Source organism: Aulonocara stuartgranti (assembly GCF_965226115.1).
Source record: "Aulonocara stuartgranti genome assembly, chromosome: 4".
In the NCBI taxonomy this organism is placed as follows: Eukaryota; Metazoa; Chordata; class Actinopteri; order Cichliformes; family Cichlidae; genus Aulonocara; species Aulonocara stuartgranti.
Genome location: NC_138942.1, coordinates 1938329 through 1950372, shown reverse-complemented (window position 1 = coordinate 1950372; position 12044 = coordinate 1938329). Strand labels below are relative to the sequence as shown.

The window sequence follows — 12044 nt, the reverse complement described above, 5'->3', positions numbered from 1 at the left end:
CGCATGATCTCATGTCGGCTTTCCTCAGTCATGTGACTGCTCCAAAAAATTAAAGAAACACTTTACAGCGGGGGGGGGGGGACTCCAGGCCTGCAGGTTTTAGATCTCACCCTGGGTCAGCACACCTGAATCATATGATTAGTTCATTGCCAGGCCTCTGGAGAACTTGGAGACATGTTGAGGACACGTGTAAAACCTGCAGGACACCGTCCCTCGAGGCCTGGAGTTCCCTTCCCCTGTTGTAATGTTTTGAGCTGTGTGTGTGTGTGTGTGTGTGTGTGTGTGTGTGTGTGTGTGTAAATTCACAAAGTAGTCACGACCTGCTTCCTTTAGGTGGCGCCACAGAGGATCATCCACAAACCTCCCCTGAGGTCTCTTCATCCTCCCTCCTCTGCACACGCTCAGACTGTCCCAGCCTCCCTGACTGAGCTGTCCCTCTGATGGACTCATTTCTGGTCCTGTCCCTGCTGTCCAACATCTTCAGCTCGGCCTCCTCCGTCTCTGAACCACCCCAGCAGGTCTTTAAACCCTCCCTTCCCTCCTGCTGCTCTCCTCCACAGATCAGCTCTCACTCGTCTCCACCTCTCTGGTGGCTGGTATTTAAACTCCTCCACCTTCCTCGCCTCCCTCTGATTCACACTCATTTATTCTGACTCTCTCCTCCTTTCACCTGCTCGCATTAATCATTAATAATATAAGAATTCATCTGTTGAAGCCACAGAAGTCTGGCAGTAAAATAAATCGCCTCTCGTTTCTAGTTTCATGAACTTTACTCGGCGCCAGCTATAAACTCCTTAAACGTGCTCGGCCTGTTGTGCCCCAGTTATGGTTGAATAACTGAGGCTCGTATATCCATAATCATCACAAATCGACTAAAATAAGAAAAAGTTAAACATTGCCAGTCTCTTATCTGCTCCTTCAGACAAATATGGGATAACTCAGGGAAACAGACTTTGAACTTTAACCTTTAGGCCGATACCACAGCCCTGAAAGCTCCGCCCTCTCTGCTTTACATCTACCTGCCCTGCACCGGTGTCGGAGTCATTCATGTCAAACTAAAGAGTTTGCATCAGAGTGTTAAAAATGACTAAATGCTTCATCATTCATTAAACGGTGATAACAGGAACGTGTTTGTATTTCCTGCTGGAGCTTCTACAGTCGCAGCAGACGGACGTCAGATTGGTTCAGATTTGGCTTCAGTTTGTGTGTCAGCAGTGTTTTAATACTGCAGCACTGATGGTTTTTAATGAAGTCAAATCACTCGTTCAGCTGCTGCTGTTTGATTGATCTGCATCTGGTGTTTAAGAACTTCTCACATGAACATCACAAAATGAAGACGTGCACACTTTCATTTATAATAACTGACTTTATCTCCCTGTGAGTACACAACATGTAATTCACATCGTTTTACTTCTAATGAAAAGAAAACTATTTCTTCATTATTATCTATAAAACAAAGTGATGTCCAAGCTTGTAGTTCAGTTTTGATTAATGATGATGAAAGCATCACATTCAGAAAATCTAACTTCTATGGAGAACTCAGTCTCAAAATAAGAGAAGCAAACATTCAAATCCAAATTTATTTTTACTACAAAATGTGCAAAATAACTTAGTAATACTTTAATTCCTTTAAACTTCCATCCAGAGCGAGAGGCGGGGGTCCGGTCTCCAGCTAACAACCGTTCACAGGCACCAGTTAACCTGACCCCACTAACTGCAGGTGACTGTGGGAGGAACCCACACACCCACGGTGGTGGGGGCAAACTCAGCCTTGACTTTTAATTTGAAATGTATTTTTATGTCCCTTGGTGCTCCTAGTTACTCTGAGCAGATTACGAGGACGTTCCTCGAGATGAGGGCCCGCCTGTGAATAAAGCGTTGCTCGTATTTCACACTGATTTGCAAATAATCAAATGACATGAATAAGCTGGAGGGAACCTGCTTTCTGCTGACCCGGCCTGCAGATCCTCTCCCATCACCACACCTCTGACAGGTGGCAGCAGGAGGCTCCTCCCCCAAACCACTCCTACCAACCCGTGCTCTCCTAACCTCCCACATCCACGGGAGCGGGAGAGTAAAGCCACACACACACACACGTGCACACTTCTGAGAAGTGTGTTGCCATGTGGGGCCTCGTGGCTGCCGGGTCCGTCTTCTTCCCAGGACTCTTCCTCCTGTCCAAACAGGCTCTCAAACAGCTGATGGGATGGAGCGAGGGGGACGCCGCTGTCGTGTCAACACGGTAGGAACACACACACTTCAGAGGACATCACACTTGTCTTTCTCTTAAACGCAGTTTGACTTACGGAGGATGACCTCCCCAGAAGTGAGTGAGTCCCAGTCCTATCCTGACCTCAGTTTGACCCGGCGGTGTGTGAGCTGAAGCTGCTGCAGATGAACCAAGACTGTTTTTGTTTGCTGTCCCTCATCACTTTGTGTCTCTTTGTAGTTATTGTGTATCTGTGGTTGTATCTTTTGCACTGTTTGTAACTGGTTTAATGACTTTACGTGTCCATGTGAGTATTAGTTTTACTTTCCAACAATAAGGAAGCTGTCACCTCAAACAGCTCCTCGCTGGAGCCTTTGCATGCTTTATGAGACCTAAATGTGAAGCTTTTATTTTATTTAGTTCTTTTTTTGAAGATTTAGATGCATTACGCAAACATACGACACATGTCCAGTTAAAGTTCAGCTGTTTGTTTCTCTTGTTTCAGCTGCTTTGATTATTATCTTGCTTGTGTTCTCAGCCTGGTGTCATCCATCCAGTCCATCATGGCCTCCTCAGCCGGATGCATCATCATCGCGTCCTGCAGGGACGTCATCGAGGACCGGTGAGGACTCCTCTGGTTCTTATTGTCTCTTCATCATTTTACCTTCATACAATTAAACCTTCCCTCTTTGTGGTCCATTTATCAGCAGTGTCATTGTTATGTATTCTTTTCTCATCAAAATTTGCTCCCAGATTATTTTGAATTTAGACATTTTTGATTTTAACATTCAGCTGAATTCTCCCAAAGAAAATTATTATTTTATCCAGGAATAAAAATATATTTAAAGCTTTTTTTCTGCTGCTGCATAGAAAAGGTAAAGCCCTCAGCCTCAGTGTGAGGATTCAGTATGAAGCAAAGCTCAGCCGATAATCTCATTAACAATCTGAGCCTAATGTGCAGCAGCAGCAGGGTTATTTCAGTCTGAGACTAATCCTGCACGCTGAGCATGATGGGAAATGAAACTCTGTCCAGGAGCAGAGGGACGACAGCGGAGCGCCGTGGTGGTCAGCTGGTTTCTCATTTCCCAGTCAAAGTGGAGCAAAGGTTTGAATCTGAGTCTGAGCTGCATTTGCTTATCAAATCACAACGCTCCACAAGCAGCAAGGAACTCTGGGAGTTCGTACACCTACAGCTCAGCAGCAAGTTCAGTTTAGAAAATACATTTTTACCTCAAAAATAGGAAAGAAGGAAGCGTTTCAGTGCTTTACCACAGTAAAAGTATCCTAAAAACCTCCAATACACTTCTGACAATTCAGCCTTCAGGCTCCTGCCTGCACAGCTGAGCTTTTCATCCACTCACACGTATCAGGAGTATCAGGAGTATCAGGGTGATTTTGGAAAAGGTGCTGCTGGTTGTCCATGCAGGGTGGAGGTCGGAGTGGACGGATGGAGCCACATAATAAATGTTGTTCTCCTTGTTTCCATCACATCTCCTGTTGCTCCTGATGCTCATATTAAACATGACCATGAGCTCAGTGTATTGTAACAGTTGCTGTTGTAATGCAGTGTGTCGCCACATGGCGGCGCCCCCATTTTGTTCTTCTTCGCAGTCTCTCTGCGATGGATTCTTCTGTGTGTACGTGGGCTAGTGTGCTCTCAGGAAATGTGTGGTAGAGGTGGTACTTTTATTTTTGATACTTTAAATAAATGAGTACTTCTGGAAAGTCAGAAGCCGTTGCTGATTCGCTCTCCACCGCACGTTACAGCATGCACAGTAATGACAAAAGCTCTTTTTTCTAACTGTTGGATCAGTGTGATGTCACAAAGTTGGGATAATACAGAAGCCTCACCCACATGCTGTGTATGAGGGGCAGCCAATCAAAAGACAGGTCTCTCACAGGGAGGAAAAACTAGTTTCAGGATGACCTGAGAGGCTCCAGTGTGAGACAAAGAAGGATTACTTTTAAGTGTGATTCGTGCAAAGCTGCTTTAGAAGACTCCAAGACAGAAAATCTAGAGTTGGAAATAAGAAGAGAAGGACAGCTGAACACGCAGGTGCAGTTTGTTTTAGAGTCTGGGAGTCTAATCAGATCTAAATGATTGTTTTAATTATTCATTTGTGAACACCTGCTTAGAAGACGGAGGAAAAGGTGCCCAAAGAGGCTCAGACATTTTATGTCTGAACTGCAGCTTCTTCTACTTGCATTTCAGTGTGACAGCGCCCACTAGTGGATGCCCATGCTTACTGCAGTAAAGGAAGTCGGGTGACAAAGTGTTGGAGCCATGAAGTGAGTGCAGGGAGGAGGCCCGGGTGGATGTATGGGTCAGATAACGTTAAACTGGAGCACAGGGCGGTGTCTTGGATGTTTCTGGCCTAAATGAACCTGATGTCTTAAATCTGAGATCAAAGTAATGACGCTGCTTCAGCCTCTCTCCATCTCCTCTCTGCTCAGACATTGGCTGACTGATGCCTACATCTTATTTGCCACGCCTTACTTTGCCTACGACATCTACGCCATGTTTCTGTGTTACCGGCACAAGCTGCAGGTCAAAGGTCACGAGGAGGCGGGCCAAAGCGTTGGGTTGATGGGAGCCACTGTGATTGGTTACCTGCGCAGGGAGTTCCTCATGGTGCTGCACCACATCTTCATGGTGACCTTCTGCTTCCCCGCCTCTCTGGTAACTATGACAACAGCAAACATTGACAGTGACACATCCACCCTGATCATAGACTGTACACAAAGATGGACACCTTTGCATTTGTTCTCTGGGCGACTCATGAATAGAAGTCTATGAGAAAATTAACCTTCAGCTCATCTGTCTGAGCTTAGTGAACACTTTCCTGATGAACTGATGGTGGCAGTCGCTGGTTTCAGGTCTTACTGAATAAAACATGGAGTCATTTTGGAGCTAAAACCCCCAGGAAGTAGGACTCAGCTTGTTGAGGTTCAAACAAACTCTGAAGTGCCAAAAGCTGCAGTTCCTCTGACATCCACTGGAGGTCCCAGCGAGTGGCAATGAGTGCTACGAAAAACTTTAGTCTCAACAGATCATTTGCTCCTTTATAAAAACTGTTTAAAACGTATTAAGGCTTAAAGTTTAGGGGCGTGGCCTCTTTGGCTGTATCTGCAGCTAACTGAAGTCCCTGAACTGGACCTCTAGACCATGTTTAAGCTGTTGGGGCCTTTGGGAGCATTTTTAATGATCTGACTGAGAATACGTCTGCTGTGAGGCTGCTGTACTAACAGACCGTCTGAGGCTGAGCTCCAGTTTAGGTGGAATTCTAAGATTTTATTCGGATGTAACTTGACTGTTATTGGCAAATATCTGTGTGATGCTCCCATACAGTTTATGATAACCAAGCTAGCTAGAATTAGCTGCTAACTTAGCGCTCTTGAGACCCTGTGGTCCAAATGTGATCACCTCCAAAATGCTAACACTGCGGGGTTTCCAGTGTGAGGGTGACATCATGGTGGCTACATCCATCGTCTTTGTACAGTCTGTTATTATAGTAAAACATGTGTACATTAAATTACAGTTTCTCCTTCCTGTGTGTGTGTCAGCTGTGGAGGCAGGGTAAAGGTGATTACTTCCAGGGCGTCTTGTTTCTGGCTGAGCTCAGCACCCCGTCCGTCTCTCTGGGGAAAGTCCTGATCCAGGTAATCCGCCTCCCTCCAACCTTTTACTTGTGTGTGTGTGTGTGTGTGTGTGTGTGCATATTTAGACATCTTTATGAGTTGTCTACTATACTTATGGGGACCAAAACCAGCTCCCACGAGTTTGAAGACATTTTTGATGCTTAAATGTGGTTTTAGTGTCAGGGTTACAGTTAGTTATGGTTAGGCTTTCATCTCTGACGGTTAGAGTACACGGCTAGTCAGTGAAAGTGTGTGTGTGTGTGTCAGATACCTAACCTCATTCAGTGTTCAGTATTGATCTGGACTACCAAAAAAAAAGATCAAACAGATTTATTGATTGATTTAAGAAAACACATGACGTCAAACGTTCCAATAGAAACCAACTTTATACGTTAACATTAAGACAAGCAGGCTGCTGCTTGGATGTGAAACCTTGATGCTCAGTCGAGAAAATCAGAAAACTCCTCGTTCTAAAGAGACACTAAAACCACAAGCAGCTGACGCTAGCACGAGCACGGATGCTTTTATTAGCGGAGCACATGAGGACCCAGGAGGGTGAGTCAGAGATCAGGGCGTCCACGCAAAAGACACTGAAGCCACGGTGCCGGACACTGAAGGGAAAGTCAGCTCCTACAGGGACGAGGCTGAGGGACGGGTCACCTCTGATACAAACGTAAGCGAAAACAAGTGTGAGCCCTTAGAGAGGACTTGGAAACCAGAAGGACATTCAGAGTTCATCATGGAGAACTTTCCCAAAGGAAATGGGCAGGAAAGAATCACAGATGTGGAAAATGAACCGGCTCCTTTTTGCCTTTAGAAGATGTGAAGGAGTGAAAGATTGGCGAATGGTGGCTCGTGTTTGAGTGACCAGCAGCCATCATCGTGCTGCACTGGCTGCTTGAGCATTTCTTTAGTTTAGTCACTTGTATATCATTTGTTCTCAGCACTTTTCGGTGTCCTTCCATTCTCCTTCTTTCTTTCGTCTCTCTACCGCCACACTGGACTATCCATCCACCCATTCTCGTCCGCTTGTCGTTCGCCGCGGGGGGGCTGAGCCTATCCCAGCTGTTTGTAGAGGCAGGGTACACCCTGGACAGGTCGCCAGTCTACACTGGACTATTCATTTCAATTTCATTTCATTTATATAGCACCAAGTCACAACAGCAGCCGTCTCAGGGGGCTTTAGGGTAAAGACCCAACAATCATATGACCCCCTATGAGCAAGCGCTTGGAAACACTCTCTTTCAACAGGAAGAAACCTGCGGCAGAACCAGGCTGGTTTTTTATTCATTAAATAATTAACTCATTGATTCATTAATCTACGTTTTAGTTACACACTCAGTCAGTGTGTCGGGTTATAACTGGGGGCGTTGCTGTGATGGCGCCTCGTCCTCACCCTGACAGTCTGACCATGAACCCCGTTTGCTTCCTTCACATTTGGAGCGCTGAGCAAACTATTTGTTTTCTAAGTATAGAAGTTCAAGGATGAGGATGTTTTATATTTCTCTCTGTTCTGCAGCACGGCTATTAAAATCATGAGCATGTGTAGTGTATCGTCTCCCTGACCCACTTCAGAAACACATTTGAGTTTATTCTGGATTATATAATCTCTGTCCTGGCACCAAATGTGTAATAATCTAAACACTAAATTGATCCGCTGCTTTTTTAAGTGCATATGCCTCCATCCACCGTCTCCCTCAGCAGCATGAGTCTGCTGATGTTTAGACTGATTCTGGGGAAACCTGAGGGGGACTATAATCTATAATCTCCATAATTTCTAACATCAGGAAAAGCTGAGCACTGTGCTTTCTCTGCACATGCTCATTGGGACTCTCTCCATGCTTGTGGAGCAGATAATTTAAAATTGATTTGGGATAAAATAGTCTCTTTTTTTCTTTTCTTTTTTAAACTAAAGCATTTTTATTCTGTCGTCTACACTTTAACCTCCTAGGACCACATATGTGGACGTCACATTTTGGGTTATTTAGACCAAAATACAGAATTTGTCTCTACAAGGGCCCGATGTCCACCTGTGAGGACAGCATACTGCCACCGCTCTATCGAAATTTAAAACAAACCTCCTCATACATGGATCCCAGTTTTCTCAGAAACAAAAATCAGGTAAAAAAAAATAAAATCTGGTAATTCTTTGTTTTTACATCATCAGGTCCCAATCAGCCCAAATATCACAGAGAAATTACAAAAGCATGCCATGAAAGAGTTCAGGTGGTTAAATAACTGCAGCTTTAAACCGGAACCGTTTTCATTTTTCAATATAAAATGTAAATACTGTCGTTTCCAGCTGCTGTTGGCAAACCAACATATTCTAATAACGTGCTGGACAACACATCACGTCCCAGCGAGACACACTGGTCAGTTTTTTCACCGTGAAAATACAGAAAACACACTGTAGTTACTCACACAGCGCTCTTGTCTTTATTTCTATTTTACAGATTTCTAATCGTTTGTGTTCTATCACCTGTGCAAATAGACTTTAAAAAGCTCACATTTAATAAAGTACACTGGTTTAATGAAAGCTCTGACTTCTAAAATCATTTCAAGCACATACAGAATGTTAAGTATTAGATCAGCAGTTACATAATTAACTCTGACTGAAACATTTCCAGCTCTAATCAGAACCAACGTTTGACGTCTCCTGTCATTATTTGTTAAAGTGAATTATTTGTTTTCTGTCTCGTTTCTCTTCATGATGATGACGATGATGATGATGATGTCTTCAGTATAAGAAGCAGCACACGCTGCTGCACAAAGTGAACGGCGTCGTCATGCTGCTCACCTTCTTCGGTTGTCGGGTCTTACTCTTTCCTTACCTGTACTACGCCTACGGCAGGTAAGCCACGCCCACCTCTGCTTTTGTAATAATGATCAAAAACAACAGTGATTGTCTGCAAACACAAAAGCCCCCAAAATGAATCAATATTTGTTTAATGATTTTCCTCTTTGTCTTCTAAAACAACACAAACAAACAAACAAAAATATTTCTTGGCCATTTATTGATTTATTGTGGAAAAGATGACCCAGCATTACAGATCTATAAGGATTTATATCTCATTTAGTTATCAGTTAATTTAAAGGTGGACGTGGTTTGTGTGTGTCTCAGTGTTCAGTGAAAAACAGGTTTCACATAAAAACTGTCAAACAGCAACACGACCCACGTTTGCTTCCTTTCAGAGGCTGAGCTGAGCGTAACTTTCTTTTACTTTGTGTTATAAAACCAAACTATGTAGCAAATCAAATGAAATGAGTTCGACTTCATTTTAAGATATTTGTAAAATTCAACATAATCAAATAAAAAATGAGCCCGTTTACTCTGAGCTGAGGGCGCGTGAGCCGAACACGTTACAGTGTTCGACGTCGGGCCCAAAGGACACGTAGTTCAGTGCAAGTACGTAAAAACTTGTAGCCACAACATCCGCAGCGTGACGGTGAAAGAAGATTCTGATCTTTCATCTTTGTGAGCGAGAATCTTCTGACTCCTCAGAAACATCCAGAACGCTGTGTGACTGTGAATCAGACAAACTGAAGATTCTTCTGTCGTGAGAAGTTAAGATTTACACTTTTTAGCTGCTTTTTTCTCTGAAGGTTAAAAATATCAGAGTACTTATTTTATTTTTCTTTAAATGTCTAACTTATATTTCAGTTTGGCTCACCTCAAAAACCAATAATATCTGTTTTCTATCCAGTTATAAATCTTATAAATGATCAAATCTTCCAAATAACTTTGAAATTTACAGATTATATTTTTATGTAAAACTTTTTTCTGCTTGTCTTTGACTCGTTTGACTTAATGTAGAAAACGTAAACATGTTTTAAGATGACTCGTTGTCACACTGCAGAGAAACTGAACTCTACTTCGTTGACTAATCGCTGTCGTGTAATTATTCTTGTATTAAAATCTTTTGCGTTTGAACTGACTTCGAGTTGTTCATGAATGTCTGAGCCACATCTCATCGCAGCTTTGCATGATTCATAGTTCAGACTAACTTTTGGAAGCCAGCAGAGGGGCCTCAGAGAAATAAGGCCGCTGCTATAAAACTCCATGATGACCTGACACAACCAGAAACATTCAAAATAGTTCTCGATGTTTTACAATTTTAAGTATTCGTCTTCGACACGAGGGAATGTTTGATAAAAAAAAGTATTAAAATGTCAGTGTAACTTTGATCACAGCGCCCCCTGCCTTGTGTTTCAGGTATGCATCGATGCCGATGTACCGGGTGCCCCTGGTGGCCCCATGGCAGTGTAACCTGGGGACGGCCCTGCTCTGGCCTCTTCAGCTTTACTGGTTCACGCTGATCTGCAGAGGAGCTCTGCGCCTGTTCACCGAACGCTCAAATTCACCACCTGCGATTCTTAAAGCCGACGGCAATGTGGGCCCAGCTAACAGCTGCACAACCAATCAGACAGCTGGTGGAGGAAGAGGAGAGTAATGTAATCTGATCAGTGACGTCTGCCTTCAGAGCCAATCAGATTACCAGGGGGGCGGTGACTGTTACAAACAGATGAGTGTTTCTTCTCGTTTATGGTAAAAGTTCCAAGGAGTGAACGTAGTGACAGAAAAGCTTACAGACGCAGATCCATTATTAAATGGAAAAAGGAGGAAATGAACATTAGAAGTGTCAACAAGTTTAATCAGACGGGAGACGACGGCTGTTTGTAGTAAAACCACACAAGAAGAATCAGGATTTACCGATCACACTGACGTTTACGAGATCATACGAGGAGCAAACCTGTACCCGACCTGTAAGGACAAAAGATCAAACTATATATAAAAAGGTAGAAATGTTTTGTGTGAAGATGATGATAATCGGTTTAAAGGGAACAGAAATCATCCTCTAGGATTAGCTTCATTTTAAGGAGTCCCACAGGGATCAACATCAGGCCCACTGTTATTCACTCTGCACATGAACATTGATCATGTCAGGATCCAATCTGCTTCACCAGATTTTCTAACCACTGATTAAGAATATATTAAGGAATCAAAGTATTACATATTTATCAAACAGGTTATTGATCATTATTTTGGGGGACTATTAAATAGCATATTTGTAGGTGCAGAGGAGTAGACATTCAGCCTGTGGTCACACTGTGAGCTACACTGGCCCTCCGTATATTCGTTAAGTCAAGTTCATTGAAGTTTGTAGTGGTTCTATAATAGGTGCCTTAGTTTTTCCACTGTTTCCAACAGTAAATATTGTCCAGCTTCATTCTGCAAAGTCAGTTTTGAAGCTGATGATAGCTCTTCCTTTCCCCCCACGAGCACCACAGAGCCTGCGTCGATATCCAACATCAAAGCTATTCAAGTGTTTACAGTCGCCCTCACCTCTGTGTCACTTTTAGCTGAAGAAAGGACTTCCTGCTCCTGCGTACAACATCATCTGCACTGTTTATGCTGACAATACCATCTTGAGGATTCACGACTTCATTAGCATTTTGACCAGTGTGTGTTTGACAGTGCCGAGGCCTTTTAATAAACAACAACAACCACAGGCCTGCATGTTTGTTTGTTTTCTGATCCACTCACGTGACTCAGTTTCACGTCGGCTCGTTTGAATCTTGTGTCTGATTTTTTTGCAGCATATAGTTTGTTCTCATGTCTTTCTACAAAATACATGTTGATCAAAGATCTTCCTGAATTAATAAATTTGACTTCAAACTGAATATTTGACATGAATTTTCTGCACTGATCATCTCTTTATGAAGCACCAAGAATGACATTTACCCATGTTTCATTGTTATTTAGTTTCCAGGTATTTCTCAGAGACAACAGTTAACTTGTTTGTTTTTTGGCCACTCCCCCCCCCCCCCCCCCCCCAGCTTGCTGGGGATGACGACTGCTTTTTAAAATTCATTTATTTATTTATTGTTTATAGACAAATCTCATTAAGAACATCTGAATGTCCATCAGGATTTACTAAATCAGACTCATTTCTTTAACAAAGTTCATTTCTGTAAATAAACCTTTGTAAAGGTCGCAGGTTGAAGTTACCTGTACAGGTGTCAGTTTTGTGCTTCAGACTTCAGGAAGTTTGGGAATTATAGTTTTCTGTTTGAATTTTAAATTTAATGCTAATCATAAAGCAAAGCACATCTCAGGTTTGTTTTAATCACCAAACTTAGAAATAAACAAATAATAATAATAATAATAATAATAATAATAATAATAATAATAATA

The 12044-nt window shown here is 42.8% G+C and overlaps 1 protein-coding gene across 2 annotated transcripts; it reads left to right on the top strand.

Moving 5' to 3' along the window:
* Positions 1-2047: 2047 nt before the first annotated feature.
* On the top strand, positions 2048-11530 carry LOC309705223 (ceramide synthase-like). Of its 2 annotated transcripts, none has more exons than XM_082530884.1 (6): positions 2048-2242; positions 2748-2831; positions 4664-4889; positions 5774-5869; positions 8590-8699; positions 10062-11530. In XM_082530884.1, exons 1-6 carry the CDS (start codon positions 2124-2126, stop codon positions 10297-10299), a joined length of 873 nt encoding a protein of 290 aa, XP_082387010.1. In that variant the 5' UTR covers positions 2048-2123; the 3' UTR covers positions 10300-11530. The 2 variants fall into 2 exon arrangements, with proteins under 2 accessions (XP_082387010.1, XP_082387011.1); XM_082530885.1 differs by having other exon boundaries at positions 2082-2242; positions 4752-4889.
* The last annotated feature ends 514 nt before the right edge of the window (positions 11531-12044 follow it).

Excerpts from the sequence above, each read along its gene's own strand:
- LOC309705223 (XM_082530884.1), top strand. The coding sequence starts at position 2,124 with ATGTGGGGCCTCGTGGCTGCCGGGTCCGTCTTCTTCCCAGGACTCTTC. Across the intron at positions 5,870-8,589 it reads TGGGGAAAGTCCTGATCCAG|TATAAGAAGCAGCACACGCT; the intron begins GTAATCCGCCTC and ends TGATGTCTTCAG. Across the intron at positions 8,700-10,061 it reads CTGTACTACGCCTACGGCAG|GTATGCATCGATGCCGATGT; the intron begins GTAAGCCACGCC and ends CTTGTGTTTCAG.